Here is a 16,932-nt window from a genome sequence, read left to right as displayed (position 1 = left end):
ATAGAGAAGTGAGAGGAGCAACGGTCGGACATGAGCACTGCCTTTTCATTCTTTTTGCTGATCGGTGTGGATCCCATCAGTCAGACCCCCACCAATCAATAAGTTATTCCTTATCTTTGGGTTTGGGGATGACTTGTCTTCACTGGAGTACCCCATTAGGTTGTCCTCAACCCAAGTTTGTAAGTAAAGCTGGATGACTGCAATTCTCCCCCGCCCTTCTTTGATAACAAAAAGTAGTAGTGAGCTGAAAATGGTGATTTATATTGGGGTTCACTTGTGGGGGCTATTCATGGTTCTCAATTGGGCAGTATTGCAGTCCAGCCTGGGAAGCATGTAGGTTTCCATTCTTGTACAGACTATTACAAGCTCTTCTGTAAGTTTTGGGTTATATAGCTGCCTATAGCCTTAATCCAAACCGACTTGCCCTGCAATACAAACGCATTTGGCAGGAGAGACTCGTCCCTGATGCCATTTGTTAGAACTGCCGTCTAGCACATCTCCTGCCAAAAAGCCTCTTGCCGCAGGTGTACTTAGATGTTCTTTTACCTGGAGCTAAATTCATTTCTGACTGTCGTTTTATTATATTATTCTAAGGGGTTACTGGATAATCGGAAACTTTCTTGTTTTTCTTTTGGTTTTTGACAACTGTTTGGAAGTGATGTAATGTGTGTGAATGCCAGGTCAGTTGATAAAGTTGGAGTCCATGAGAGCAGGGCTAGGCATCATTTAGGCTAAGTGGACAGATCCCATGTCATGGTGCTTATGGATCAAAGAAAAGTCTTTGACATTGACTTTCTTGTCACTAGGCTTCTCCTTCTGCGGTATCCATTTTTCTAATTTTTCTAGGCCCTTTAGTTCCTATGCTTCTTAGGTTTGCTTTTGATTTGTATCTGAATTTGTAAACTTTGTGCAAGGAGTCCTTCAGGATCTGTCATGGTCATACAGTTCCTATCATTCAATCTACAGAGGTGAACGTAATCTGCTAATGTTAGCATTAATGAAGCTTTGATCATTGCCTTGCGATATAGTCTTGTGATGGTGCCGCATTACGGATGGAGCTCAGTGCTGGACACCATGATGTGTTTAATCCTGTGACACTTCATTACGTGACTGTTTAAATCATACACAGCGAGGCTCAGGCAACCACCTAAATCCTGTCCCTTTGATATATTCTGTAAGTGTCCATTGCTCATCTCCCCATGTACTTTGTAGATAAATTACATGCCTAATCTTTAAGGTATATAACATGGAAGGAACATTTAGTGTTTTTGATCTGCTGAGAAAGAGACCTCTGGGTCATAAATGTCAGCCATTCCTGTCACTCTCCATTGTAGTGAATAGGAGATGTGCAGCCTGTAAACTGTATCCCGGGCTTAGTTCATTTTTCCTGCCATAGATTCTTATTTCCATTGTTTTTAATCTTTTTGGGGGGAAAGTATTTTTTTTATTTATTTTAAGACTATACTGTCTACAGAGTCACTGCAATAAGGAGATCTGTATATACATTAAAACTTAATAATAAATATATATAGCACCAACATATTCCACAGCACTCTTCAATTAAGGGGGGGACATGTACAGACAATAAAGACAATACAATGGAACACATAGTTCAACAGTTACACAAGGTGTGAGGCTCCTGCTCGCAAGCTTAGGAGGCGCGAGGCTCCTGCTCGCAGGCTTAGGAGGCGTGAGGCTCCTGCTCGCAGGCTTAGGAGGCGTGAGGCTCCTGCTCGCAGGCTTAGGAGGCGTGAGGCTCCTGCTCGCAGGCTTAGGAGGCGCGAGGCTCCTGCTCGCAGGCTTAGGGGGCGCGAGGGCCCTGCTCGCAAGCTTAGGAGGCGTGAGGCTCCTGCTCGCAAGCTTAGGAGGCGTGAGGCTCCTGCTCGCAGGCTTAGGGGGCGCGAGGGCCCTGCTCGCAAGCTTAGGAGGCGTGAGGCTCCTGCTCGCAAGCTTAGGAGGCGTGAGGCTCCTGCTCCCAGGCTTAGGAGGCGTGAGGCTCCTGCTCGCAAGCTTAGGAGGCGTGAGGCTCCTGCTCGCAAGCTTAGGAGGCGTGAGGCTCCTGCTTGCAGGCTTAGGAGGCGCGAGGCTCCTGCTCGCAGGCTTAGGAGGCGCGAGGCTCCTGCTTGCAGGCTTAGGAGGCGCGAGGCTCCTGCTTGCAGGCTTAGGAGGCGCGAGGCTCCTGCTCGCAGGCTTAGGAGGCGCGAGGCTCCTGCTCGCAGGCTTAGGAGGCGCGAGGCTCCTGCTCGCAGGCTTAGGAGGCGCGAGGCTCCTGCTCGCAGGCTTAGGGGGCGCGAGGCTCCTGCTCGCAGGCTTAGGGGGCGCGAGGCTCCTGCTAGCAGCCAATGAGAGCACAGCTTTCATTTTGCCAGAGCATCGTACTCCAATGAATAGGACAAGGGCACAATGCTTGCCAGACATTACAGATTTACCAGGCATCTTATGGCAATATTATCAGCGCCTCTCACCTCCCAATGCAGAAATGAGGTGACAGTGAATTCTTTAAGATCCCACGAAATTCTCGTGTAGTTTTCGGGCAATTTAAAAAATGTCATTGTTCAGGGCAATAGCAGTGAACTTGGTATTCATAAACCATTTAAATGTTCATTATTATTTTTGTTTTGTTTTTGCCTTTTACCCCCCAATGGTTTTAATGTCAGCATGTAATTTGCTCTCTTTTCAAGAAGTCATTTTATTTGTCTACACATATTATTTTGCAGCTAACATGTGTTTTCTGTTGATTTGCATGGCAACATATACTTAATGCATGGAGACACTGAATTGCTAACAAGTGACATCTATATGAAGATAATTTTATATATTTTTTTTGTGTGTTCATTGTTATTTTTTTTTCTTGTGCTGCTTTGTTGAATGTGGATGATTCATGCTTTTCATTCACCATTGCTTCTCTTTCCCCCACTGTTTGTGATTTGCTTACCAGGAGGAGCTACTATTCTTACTCCTACTACCTGTAAGTAGAAAACGGCCACCTACTTTATTTTGGTTATTAACATTTACTCAAGAAGCAATATCCCTTTAAGAATAAATACAGCACACCAATACTCATAATGACCTGACTGGTAAATTTGTCTGGCCCGATATTTTTTTTTAGTAATTTTTTTTTTGCATTTCATAATCCAACTGGTTTTTAGTAAAAACAAAAAACAAATTCTTATAAATGTCATGAACTCTGCGTTATTTATCCTTAGAGGGATATCATGCTGGGTGTTTCACAAGCCACTAACACTTTTTTTTGTTGCACGTTCTATGTGATGTCATCTTTTTTTTGTCTCCTTAACAAATTACTAACAAAGTATTTAAAGCTTGTACGTCTTTGGAAGAACATATTTTGTCAACCGTCAAAAGGCAACAGGGTGCTGCATGTGGTGGTTCATAATGTGGGGACGTGGTAGCCTCCAAAGACTCGCAACAGGGTTTGAAAATATTAAATTTTTGTAGTTACTTGGGGCTTGTTAGTATCAGGTATCCTCATCGCGTTACACTAAATTAAAACTTGGGAAAACTAGGACGACCGCTTCAGATGACATGCTGGTAAGTAAACTAAACTAGAGATGGAGTATGCCTCAATTCTCAGTGGTGGGCTTGGTGTGGATACGGTTAATTTTTTTTTTTTCACTGAATTGGACTTCCCACTACAGATACAAAGTTGTAGGATGAGGTGGACCTATAACATCCCATCCGTTTTAGTATCAGGACTATAATTACTGATTTGTACTGGGGTAATATACTTATTTTAGGTGTGTACTTTGGAGGTTTGGTCATCTATTGTAATAGCTTTTATTTATTTTTTACTAGCTAATACCCCTGTAGCTTTCATTATCCACCCTACAATATAACCCTACAAAGGTCGAAGTAATCCGTTACAGAGGGAGGCCCCAGCCTCTATATAACAGCCCCCTATGCATATCATCCCATAATGCTAATGTGTTCTCATAACAGCCAAAGGAAAGCCCCCAGTATGCCATTTCTGGACTTCTGTATTCCATGTATTGTCATTTTAGCGATCCCCTCAAAAGAAGAATTTCATTATATAAGTAATAAAAAGAAGTCGGGGCTAATCAGAATTTTCTTTTCCTGGCAGCATTGAGAAGTAATGGGCTTTTGAATTTCTTATGTACTTTTCCCCCTCAGCCAAGAGGGCATCAACATAGTTTTTTCTCTTAGGGCGTTTACTTTTTCCCTTTATGAAATTGCCCAATCAAAATAAGGGAGCATCATACAGGGGGAAAAATAAACAAACGCTCTAGAGAAAGTCAGAGCAGGTTTCCAGCATGATCTGGTGTCCACAAAAAAAAGTGTTAATCCACCCCTTTACATATAAAGGGGCAGATTAACAAATAAAAAAAAATATTATATGAAAGGTTCTCTTTAAATGGCCTGTCAGAGAGCTACTTCCGTATGTCTTTGTCATGAACCTACTTTGGAGACTGATCATGGTGTCTATCAGAATAGTTAGTAGCTGGCTGTAGTATTGAAACTTATTTAAGGAAGCTTCCGTACTACATTCCCCTTCATTTGCTATAAACTATTTTTTAAATTTTGTCGAATATATTAAGTTCACAGATATTGCAGCACAACAGTACAACAGTTTAATCATTTACAAGCGCCATATAATGTCAGCATGCAGCCTAATGAAAGATTCTAGGTCTGACCTGTTGCTACATTAATGGTGTTCTTTTGGAACCAATGAGCAATTGAATTTCTATTTAAGGGAATCTGTCAACAGGTTTTTGCTATGTAAGCGGACAACAGCAGGAGATAGGGGCTGAAACACAATTCAGGGATGTCACTGTGCTGTTTACGAATTGTGAAGGATTTAGCACTAAGAGATTAGCATTGCTGGACTGCGCTCCTACTGTGATAAGCAGCTCACTGACTATGGACTTTGTACACCGAGAGCCTGGTGTGGGCGGGGTTAGCTTCTTCAGCTCTGCTTCATTACAAATCTAAAAGCTCTGATTCTGTCAGAACTGCTGCACCCAGAAATCAAAGTGATACATCGTTGGATTCAGCTTCTCTTGGCTTAAATCAGGTTGCTCTCAGATGAGGTAGCAAAAACCAGCTGACAAATTTCTGTTAAAGACTGTAGAGCTGCTCCATTATAGGTTATTGTAACATTTACATAAGAGAACTGCTGCTATATTACTGTGAAAATCCTAGTGACCATTTTGCAAATTGTTAGTGGCTTAGCCTTCTGGAGCGTAAAAACACCTGACCTTTATGGAAATACATGGCTTTACAAGTAGGTAAATGATAGTGTTATACTAATAGGAAGCTGTCAGAAGGATTTTACTACTGAAACCATATGTCTTATAGTGTAAGTCTTAGAACAATAAAAAGGAAACACATTTTGCAGTAATGTGATGTGTCGGAGCTTAGAAATCAAGCTTTGAAACTATATGCAAATTAATTGGGTAGTGCATTGAGGGTCTAACAAGTGCATTCAGCATATTTATATGTCCCTGACTTCAGCAAAGCTTTTCTAGACTAATTTTTCGCTAGTTTCATAGTAGAATCATTCTGACAGATCCTCTTTAAGACCTTGTTACAAATGTTGATTCCTTGTTAAACTTCATTATTGCAGATGGCAAATACAACAATTACAAATGAAAACTTGCAGATTTTAGTATTGATTTTCCAAGAAGTCTACATTTAATTTAAAAAAAAAATGGTTACCCTTATTAAACATGGAGTTATCCTTAAAATATGCTTACCTGCTGTAGTCCTATAATTTCTATATATATTGCGCTGTATTTTTTGGTCTTCTGAACACTGAATAGACTTTTCATAAAGAAAATCCTTTAAACCTGGGCAAAACCTGTGTGATGAGGTTTGTTACTAGAACATCAGCAATTAGGGTATATAAAATTTAAGTAAAAAAGCCTAGACTGTGATTTTTGAGAAGTTACATCTTAATTTTTGCAACACACTGTCAGCAAGAAGCCCAATTTATCAATGTTATAGTAGAGAGGGCAACATGATGGGTGCCGACAGCAAAAATTTTTATGTTGGCATAAAATATCCAGTCATGGGCTTGGATATTCTGCTTATAAGTAGGCTGAGCAGCAGTTCTCAATGTCAAACAGCAGCCGCAAAAGCAAACAAGATTTTAGGGTGTATAAAAAGACAGTGAACATCCTGCGATCCCAACATAGTTACCCCTTTACAAATCACTGCTGAGGCCATATCTAGAATATGGGATCCAGTTTAGGGTTCCACATTTTAAAACGGATATTCAGAAGTTAGAGTCAGTTCAAAGGCGGGCAACTAGATTATTACAAGGGATGGAAGGCCTCTCATATGATGAAAGGTTGGAAAAGTTGGGCTTTGTTAGCTGAGAAAAATGACGCCTCAGAGGAGATCTCATTTACATGTATAAATGTGTGCAGTCAGTAGAAAAAACTATTACATGACTTATTCCTTCCAAAGACCATCTTAAGGACCAGGGGGCACTCATTACAGGTGGAAGAAAGGCGATTCCAGTACCTAAACAGGAAAGGGTTCTTTACAGTCAGAGCAGTCAGGCTATGGAATACCCTACCACAAGAGATAGTAATGGCAGACACTATAACAGCTTTCAATGGGAGACACTTTAACAGTGATTTCCTCACTACACATAACATTGTGGGTTATAGATTTAGTGACAAAAAGTTTAATTGGTGGAGAAAGGTTGAACTTGATGGACCTATTTAAGTTTGTAACAAAATACACATGTAATCCACACCCAAAAAATGGGCAGCATTTTTACTGCAAGGACAGCAGATTTTGGCTGCAGCAGAAATGCTGCTTGGGAACGTAGCCTTACAGGATCAGAAAACACTTATTGATTTGATTGCTCCCAATAAATGATGGATGCCACTCGCCACCTAGCACAATGACTCCCATACAAGTCAGTGAACATCAGCAGTTCATTGTGGCACAACGAGCTGCTGTAAAGCATAGGTCTGAATGCGGTTAAAAGCAACTCTTTTAAGATTGCTGTCCTATAATCAATGTACAGTAAATGAAATAAAAAATGTCTACATACGTAAGAGTAAATCTGAAAAGAGGATGATGATCATTGGTCTTCAGCTAGAAATAGCTGATAAATGCATCACTTACTGCATGTGTAAAAGTTGCATTCAAGCCTTACTGTACATGTATGTATTAAATGGGTCATCCATGATTGGACAAACTGATATTAATGGGCCCAGGAAGGTGAAATAAAACCTAGCCCTGGCATCTATACATCTGAAGCGCTGCAGCCGATCACCTGAACAGTGTGGGGGTTAATGGGAGTATTTATTCTATGAACTCTATGTGCATCCACAATTGAATTGCATGCCTTCTGCTCTTATAAAACTTTATGGCAGTATTAGATTATATTACATACCGTGACTGTGGGGTAAAAGCAACCAAGCTGAAGCAGAGGTGGTGACATACATCAATATTTAAAACCTCCTTTGTACCTAATAAAAGGCGCTGATGAGATTCCTCTCGCCTCTAATCCTGATGTATTATAACCCAAGAAACATCCAATGCATTAGCCCTGAATGAAATGAAATTCCTCAGCTGCTGTAATATGAAAGGGGGGGCGAATCCTTAACTCAACAGTCATTTGTATTCATTAAAAATATAGCTTCATAACATTTACTGCCGAAGCTATTTGCAGCAGTTGACCTTCTACCCTGCCATTTCTATTTCAACTGTTCGGAAAAGCGTCTTGTTACCTGATATAAAAGCTATTTTTCCTGCCTAGTGGCGTGGATGTAAGGTTAGGCATTAAGTTGCAGAAATAATTTAACAAAAAAAAATTAAATTGGAAAGGTTCTTAGTTGCCGGGGATGCTTTGTTATTGTAGGAAATGTTTCTTGTGATCGCAGAAAGAAGAAAGCTGCGGGCAACAACTAGATAACGCGCTTCATACATATCGTATATATATGCAAGAGCTGAGAGTTGTGGCTTTGGCTCTGCGAAATGAATCAGAAGTGGATGGATAGATCGGAAGTCAACTTTAACTGGTTCTCTGCAAAAAAAAAAAAAAAAAGCACAAGAAAAACGTATGGATGTGGGTCCCAGAAATTTCATCAAATCTGCTGAACCTTATCTTGATCAAATATTCCCTTTCCTACTGCATGTATTATGTATTGCCCAACAAGTGTACACAGCTAACATCCGCTAGTTTTTGCAATATGCATTGCTTAGACAAGTCCACCGCATACTGAAATATTTATTGACTGTGTGAATGGGTTACACATGCTAGCGGTGTTTGTTTATGAAGGGATTGGATTCTTCATATCACAATGCAAACACGTGGACATTAATATTGTCATAAGTGGTTGTCCAGCCTTGAGATATGGGTGGCCTGTTGGTATCTTAGCTCCTATTCAATTATAAGAACTGAGATGCAGTTCTCGGCAATGGCCACTACTAAGTAACAGCCAATGCCGCAGCTGAAAATAGCATTTTTGCCATCCATTGCCCAATGTATATTGCCTGTAGCATTAGTATCTGACTTAGACTTCCTTTCTACTGCACATTCATTCTCTTGGCTATAGTGATGCCAACACATGCTACTATTCTACAGCACTAACCTTCTCCATTCACAATCGATGATTAGTGTTAAGATCATTAATTGCTTTTGCCAGTTTTCAGGATCTCCAACCATCAGTAATTATGTACAGGTGCATCTCACTAAATTAGAATATCATCAAAAAGTTTATTTCAGTTCAATACAAAAAGTGAAACTCATATATTATATAGAGTCATTACAAACAGAGTGATCTATTTCAAGTGTTTATTTCTGTTAATGTTGATGATTATGGCTTACAGCCAATGAAAACACAAAGTCATTATCTCAGTAAATTAGAATACTTTATAACAGCTTGAAAAATGTTTTTAAATCCGAAATGTTGGCCTACTGAAATGTATGTTCAGTAAATGCACTCAATGCTTGGTCGGGGCTCCTTTTGCATCAATTGTAATGACTCTACTTAATGAGTTTCACTTTTTGTATTGAAGAACTGAAATAAATTAACTTTTTGATGATCTTCTAATTTAGTGAGATGCACTTGTATAAAAGATTGGTCCGGGATTATTTTTGGACCTGGAGGAGTTTGTGCAATTTACTATAGTTGTAAATACCATAAGTGCTCCTGAAGAATTCACATTCATACCTATTGACCTATATCACTCTCTTTACGTTTTTATGTGCTAGATCATTCATTTTGGTTTTCCAATTTTGTCCATAAAATTTGCTGGTTGATATTTTGGATTAGTTATACAGTTAGGTCCATATATATTTGGACAGAGACAACATTTTTATAATTTTGGTTCTAGACATTACCACAATGAATTTTAAACAAAACAATTCCGATGCAGTTGAAGTTCAGACTTTCAGCTTTCATTTGAGGGTATCCACATTAAAATTGGATGAAGGGTTTAGGAGTTTCAGCTCCTTAACATGTGCCACCCTGTTTTTAAAAGGACCAAAAGTAATTGGACAATTGACTCCAAGGCTATTTCATGGACAGGTGTGGGCAATCCCTTTGTTATGTCATTCTCAGTTAAGCAGATAAAAGGCCTGGAGTTGATTTGAGCTGTGGTGCTTGCATTTGGAAGGTTTTGCTGTGAAGTAAACATGTGGTCAAAGGAGCTCTCCATGCAGGTGAAACAAGCCATCCTTAAGCTGCAAAACCAGAAAAAACCCATCCAAGAAATTGCTACAATATTAGGAGTGGCAAAATCTACTGTTTGGTACATCCTGAGAAAGAAAGAAAGCACTGGTGAACTCATCAATGCAAAAAGACCTGGGCGCCCACGGAAGACAACAGTGGTGGATGATCGTAGAATAATCTCCATGGTGAAGAGAAACCCCTTCACAACAGCCAACCAAGTGAACAACACTCTCCAGGAGGTTGGCTCATCAATATCCAAATCTACCATAAAGAGGTATGGATACCCTCAAATGAAAGCTGAAAGTCTGAACTTCAACTGCATCTGAATTGCTTTGTTTAAAATAAATTGTGGTAATGTGTAGAACCAAAATTAGAAAAATGTTGTCTCTGTCCAAATATATATGGACCTAACTGTACATATGTAAAATCAGGCTTACACCTCTTCCAGGATCACTTTTTACACTTGTTTATTGTGTGAAAATTGTATATTGATGTGTGTCAAGATAAAAATTCACTGCACCATACGCTATTTCGTCCTATCCCTCAGATGTGGATATGGTCAATATATTGGTAGACTCAGTGGTGCGCTGCTAAGATCCAATGTGATATCTATGCAAGAGTCAAGAAAAATGGCACTCACCATGTCCTATTCTTAAAAGTTCTTTATTCCAAAAATCGGGACATTAATGCAGTATGCAGGGGGTAAGCGGGAGAGGAGTGGACGACGTCTGTTTTGAGTTTCCACAACGCTTCTACAGGTCCATGTGGTGAGTGCTGCCTTTTTTTTTTGACTCTTGGATATTGTATATTTTTGGATTGTTTGCATCAGCACATAAGTGACATGCAGAGGCTTTTTTTCTTGGGGGGAATCTGTGACCAGGTTTTTGCTATACCATCGGAGAGCAGCATGATGTGCGTAGACTTTGATTCCAGCGATGTATCACTTACTGGCCTGTGTGTTGTATTTTGTATAGAATAACTTTATCTGCTACATATCTACCAGTTCTCTGAATGCTAAGCTCTGTATCATGCTGCCCATGCGACTGTTTGGCAGCTTTCTGTGTACACTGTGCATAGGCAGAAAGCTGCCAATCAGTAGTTGGGCGATGTGGGGGGGGGTTATACAGAGCTTATGAATATGGAGGTCTACATGGCAGCAGGTTTACTAATTCTCTAATGATCTTCTGCTGATTAAGAGTGATTTTTATTAAAACTACAGCAAGCTGCACAAAGTAATATGTCGCTTGAATCAGGGTTTCTGTCTCTAAATTATACTGCTCTCAGATTAGATGACAAAAAACCTGCGGACAGATTCCCTTTAAAGGGTTTTTCTCTTTCTCCTGGTTATCTGCTTGCTGAGGATTGGTGCTCTCCTGAAGATTGACTGACAGTATGGCTGAGCTGCTGGCCCTAACTGTGCGCTCTCTTGCTGCACGCAAAGGCAGTGTCGGCGGAGCTCAGAGGCACTGGAGCCGGCCAGATCCAGCAATCCGACCAGCTCAGAGCCGCACTTGCCAGATTAAAAGCAAAGCCCTTGCAAGCATGCACTTCTTCCCTAGGAAACCAGCTCGCGCTACAGTCTTATCAGTAAACTAGGCAATGAGCTCTACACTATAACATTAAAAATTCCTCGGTAAATTACAAAATAGATTGGCTTTTAAAGAGCTTTGCAATTGTGTCAATATATACTTGAGAAAACCTCTCTAATTGTAGTAACCTTTCAGGATGTGTGCATTAGGCCAAGTTGTGATGTCTGTGTATCACGGTCAGAGTACAGACCGCAATGCACGGACTGGCCTGTTAGGCTGTCATGTTCAGCTCAGGAGACTCGCGGACTGTACATAAACTGCGTTGCACAGACATCAGAATACCGCCTGTTATTTTCCTTGTCTTTGAAGACCGTGTTATGCCTCAATGCTGCTGTCAAACTTGCAACATCACTACTTGTTACTAAATGCGTACCTATTATCGGAAACAGAAGTAATGTGAAGGGAGCATATAGCCTTTAAGGCATGCAACCTTATTCATCAAGGGTCCAGCTTTGAGAGTGTTGCGACTGCTTAGACTTCTCATAATAGAGAATTTAACTGTGTAGAAAAAAATCCTAAGCCTCACAAAATTAGTTTTATTAAATAAAATTAAAAAGAAAAATTGAGTGCTGATCTTAAGGACTGCTTGTTCAGGTAACTGAAAATGAACACTCTGCTTGCCACATGAACAAACTGGATACTTGCTTACAAGGGGAATATTGCATCCATACAGTCCAGTCCGTTTAACCATGTCTAGACAGGGCAATGCTGGTTTCACATATGCATGGTGTGCATTCTGTTTGATTTCTGAGTCTGAGAATCTGATGAGAGTACAGCGGCCTGACATAGCTGGACAGAAAAATAATACGATGTTTTTGCAAAATTGGAAACAATAGTTGTAGTTTATAAAGGTATAAAAGGGTATTCCTAAGTTTGAAAGTTCTCCCTTATCCAAAGAATAGGGGATAATTTTCCAATTGCTGGGGGTCTGGCAGTGCAAATGACTAACCACCACTCCATTCATATGGGGTTCTTCTCTGGGTCAGTGGGTGTAGCAGTAGCCTGATACCCAGCCATTGGGAAGGTATCCCCTGTCCAACTGATAGGGGGTAACATTCAAACTTGAGAGTACTCCTTTAAATATCCATGGACATAATTGACAGCTTATGTCTAATCTGTATTACTTTAACAGGTCACAGTGTTGGCAATACGCTAATCAATTGTTTATACACATTGGTGGCACTAAACAAAAATTTTTTAACTTACAGTAAACTGGCCAAGAAGCGCAAAGATGCCATGGGTAACACCCGGCAGGAGATGACTCATATGGTGAATGCAATGGATAGAAGTTATGCAGATCAAAGTACCCTTCATGCAGAAGATCCTCTCTCCATCACCTATATGGACTCTCATAATTTCAGCCCCAGATGTAAGTATTGGCATAGCAAACAAATATTGACTAATTTTGGACTACATCTACCTTCACAAGATGTCAGCACGTTATTCTGTGTGTACGCTGAATGTGATCAAATTCAGCAATTGTTGTACCTTTCACTGGGGTGTGAATTATATACATAATGAGTCATGCAGGAGTGTTTGCCAGTTTTTTGGCGTAAAACACCTTGAAATGACGGATACTGTTTGGGTGTTCTTACGCTAGTCCTGGCCAGCTCCACCAAAGTAGGTTGACCCTGGGTGATACTGAACCTTATAAAGCCCGCCCAGCACATTCATCAAAATTGATGCTGCTTTAGTGGCATAAACTATGCCAGAAATGACTGGCAGAATGGAGTACAATTCTGAGAGAGGATGCACGCTAGTTGTAAGATGCTCCTAATTCATTAAGTGGCATCCGTCTCTCAATTAATTCGGCACATTTTACGCCAGCAGTGACTTCTTTAACCCTAGAACGCATGACCATAAAAATCTACTTTTTCACATACCTGGGGCCTTTTAGGCCCGTGTGCAAATAACATGGAATAACTCAAACAAAAATGACAAACAACTATATACCTGAGGAATACCTAGAGTTTCAAAATTCTAACTAAAGTAATCTTGCAGAAAATAGAAAACAATTAACAGGGCGGGCCTGCGAGGCCCCAGGTATGCGTTCTAGGGTTAAGAGTGGTGTGTAAAATACATGCATTAAGACATTTACATTCATTAAAAAAATTAGTGGGTTTTAAATCAATAGATGGGTCTTTCATCTATTGATATAAAATGTAGATTCCAATAGATAGCCATATTTTGGTGTCCACAGTTGACTGACTTCCATAGTGGATCATTCCTTGAGGATTCTGCTTACCATGATTGCTAGGGATTAAATCTTCTAATATAAGCAAATGGATGTATTTTTTTGTGTTTTAAAATGGCTGAGACTAATAATCTGCTTAAAAACACCCATTTTGTTTTCCAGTTTACCTAGTCATTAATGTTATCCCATTTTTTATAGTATAGTTTAATATCCACAAATCTCAGCAATGTATTATTGCATCTGAAAACCTATGTCATACAGACACTCTAAAATGTTTCCCGCCACCCTCCACCCCTAATAACATTGAATGCAAAGCATTTGATATATCGCTCATGTGACATATCTTAGGTGGAATTCACACTACACTTGCAGTGTCCGCATACTTCAAACATCTAGTGAGGCCTCCATTTAACTGCCAGAGGCTGAGTTGGGCTACCCTATGTCACTTTACTTACAATTGTATGGAAGAGGTCAGTCTACTATGCCGAGGCATCTGCAAAGATAGAGTCGACGTATGACTGTACAGTTGCATATGTCTGAGGTGTCCATTTGAGATACATCTCTAAGAACTCTTGACTTATACCTCCAACATGCCTGCAAATTCCATCTGAATAGACCTAAGGGGGTTTCCCTCTAAATACATTCATCACTTTCCTACTGGATAGGTAATAAACAAGTGATTTCTGGTGGTTCAACTGTTGGCGCCCCTACCAATGCTAACAATGGGCGTCACAAAAACCCTGTGTGAGTGGGAGCCAGTGGTATACATGCATGACCTCCATTCTATTAGCTTCCATTGCTCTGATGAAGATGTCCGTTTCGTCAGTCCCAGTCCCCATGATTGGTCTGAATCCGAACAATAAGACCGATGCAACCACCTACTCTGTGTAAAAGTGTTAAATGTTTATTGGGCAAAGCTGTAGCCCAATTTCATGCATTTTGAAGTAACTGGTCATGGTTTACATTTAAAGGACATTTTACAGTGTCTGTATAATCTTAAGAAACTTGATTTATGTCAGACATGCAGAGTTATTTTGTGTAGCCTTTTTTTAACCAGAGCTGCATGCTTATTTCACCAAGGAGGGCGCTCCTTACTACAGACACAGTGAAATCATTTGTAGGAAAGCAGTGCAGTATAGCTTGAACACCATTACCGGAGATCAGTAATTTTGGAAATTGCAGTGTTGTATTTTGTTACCAATAATAACATTTTATGCTCATTTTATGCATTTCTGGCAGTACTGTGATTGGCTGATCGAGCTCTCATTGACACGCTAAGCCATTCATCTGTCACATCAGCTTATTCCAATGCCCCATTTTGCACAATTGATGCATGATATTTATTTAAGCTATATCAAGCATTCATATTCTGTTTGTCTTGTAAGTTGGTGGCATTATGAAACTTTAGCACTATAATTATATTCCGATGCCCTTATTTTCCAGTCTATAGGAGTCGAGGTAGTTCTACGCTGGCATATGGACACTTAAGCATTACAGTATTTGCCCTCACAAGTACCATCTTCCATTTGGTATTTCAAGACTGCAAGTTTAAACTAAAATTCCACCCAAAATGTAAAATTGCCCATATTTCAGTAAATCAAGTTAGAGCAGTATCCAAAGTTGGGTCATCGCATGGATTTTTTTTTAACTTAGAGATATTGCTAACATTGCTATTTTTCCACCCAGTTGTAAAAGACATATTTTGCTAAGGTGATAATCTTAATTTTCTTCCACCAAGTAACTCGAACTGCTGTTGTGCAGGACTTATGTCCCCCATGTAGAGTCTTAAATTGCTTCTGCTGGGATGGATTGCTCCCACAAAATGCTGACTATCTGCTGTACCAGAGTAGAGAGTACAGATTGGAAAATTGATTCACCTTTGAATCATCTTACTTTTTGGCATTCCCGGCTCCTTGTTTGATTGGCTGGGCTGTCGCAAAGTGTGTGTGTCACGCCGCAATGATGATGTTGCATCAAATAAACTAATGCAAAGAAGAGCTGCGGATGCCAGGAAGCAAAGGACATTCACAGATTAATGACCTGGCCAGTGGACCGGAGTCCTGCAAAACAATTTTCCCATCTTTACACCAGAGGCATGTTAATAATACCAAAGTTTAGCCACAGAGGGTTCGCGTGATAAATATCAGATAGTATCAAAGAATAATAAATCAAAGGATATCTAATCACATGATACACACTATTTGCTTCCCATATTGGCAGATGACTGGCATGGCCATGCTATAAAGCAATGCATCTCGAATAAAAAGAGTATAACCACAAAACAACATATAAAGGCTATAGATCAACAACATAGATATACAAAATTAAATAAAAGATCCAAATTCCATATACAGCTAGCTCTCGTGATAAAATGCATGGTGCCAGCAAAGTATATTCTAAATGTATAGCAGTAGGGTGATAAATTAATAAATGTATAGATATATGACCCTATGCAATTTGCATTGGGCCCTTTTTGGTATATATGTGTCTACGAACCACGCAACTATATGTTAAGCCATAATTGGAATACTAGCTCACATAAATCCAAAAGAACACCCAGGTCATATATATGATATAAATACTGAAGTATTGCTTCATATGTACAGACCTGTGGACATCTCCTTCTGGTGATGTGGCGCTACAGGATTCCCGACTCGCTGTTCAGCCTCTGCCTTCGTAGACGAAGGAGCCTTTATATATATATATATATATATATATATATATATATATATATATATATATATATATATATATATATATATATATATATATATATATATATATTTTTTTTTGTGGTTATACTCTTTATTGATGCACCGGAGGCATGCTGCATTGCAGTTCATGGTCCTCCAGTGTCATGTATTACATGGTGGACTGTTATTTAAATGAAGACTCCTGAATGGTTGATTTGTTTATTGGTAATGATGAAACCAGCACTGTTCAACTTTCACTATCATAGCAAGTGGCCCAGTTTTGCCCTGAGTAGTAGTTGGCAAGGTTTGTGAATGGATGAAAAAGACACCAAAACTAAACAGAACAGTACTGATATACATTTACAAAACAACCATAAAAGAACTTTGTTGGTGGACCCATATCTCTTTTCTTAGGCTTGTTACATTATTGACCCATACCTCTTTTCTTAAGCCTGTTATATCACGGACCCATATCTCTTCTCTTTGCTTAGGCCGGTTACATCACAGACCTATATTTCTTTCCATAGGCCTGTTACATCATGGGCCCGTGACTCTTCTTCGGGCCATTACATTATGGACCCATATCTCTTTTCTTAGGTCTGTTACATTACAGCCCTATATGTCTAATTTTTGCATGTGTGTTGTATCCAATTTTTCACAGACAGAACTTGTACCAGTTATAGACTAAGGATGTTTTCACATGCCTGTGAAAAACTGAGACATGTCTGAATTGCTGATCACACTCGCGCATGTCAATGAATGGATCCGTGATGTAACAAACA

The 16,932-nt window shown here is 39.8% G+C and overlaps 1 protein-coding gene across 17 annotated transcripts in view; it reads left to right on the top strand.

The window, feature by feature from the left end:
* Positions 1-16,932, top strand: part of PTPRK (protein tyrosine phosphatase receptor type K) — a 381,227-nt gene that overhangs the window by 317,571 nt on the left and 46,724 nt on the right. For 11 of the 17 annotated variants that reach the window (XM_073676055.1, XM_073676045.1, XM_073676040.1 and 8 more), the window contains 2 exons: positions 2,939-2,968; positions 12,472-12,632. In XM_073676055.1, the coding sequence (XP_073532156.1) occupies positions 2,939-2,968; positions 12,472-12,632 (191 nt within the window). The remainder of the gene's footprint in view (positions 1-2,938; positions 2,969-12,471; positions 12,633-16,932) is intronic. The other 6 variants (XM_073676054.1, XM_073676048.1, XM_073676047.1 and 3 more) reach the window with 1 other exon arrangement.

The sequence above is a fragment of the Phyllobates terribilis genome, unplaced genomic scaffold, assembly GCF_046119375.1.
Source record: "Phyllobates terribilis strain yellow unplaced genomic scaffold, ASM4611937v1 Scaffold_3__8_contigs__length_932513732, whole genome shotgun sequence".
NCBI classification, from domain to species: Eukaryota; Metazoa; Chordata; class Amphibia; order Anura; family Dendrobatidae; genus Phyllobates; species Phyllobates terribilis.
The sequence above is the reverse complement of the archived record's forward strand: the minus strand, read 5'-3'. Positions and strand labels throughout refer to the sequence as shown.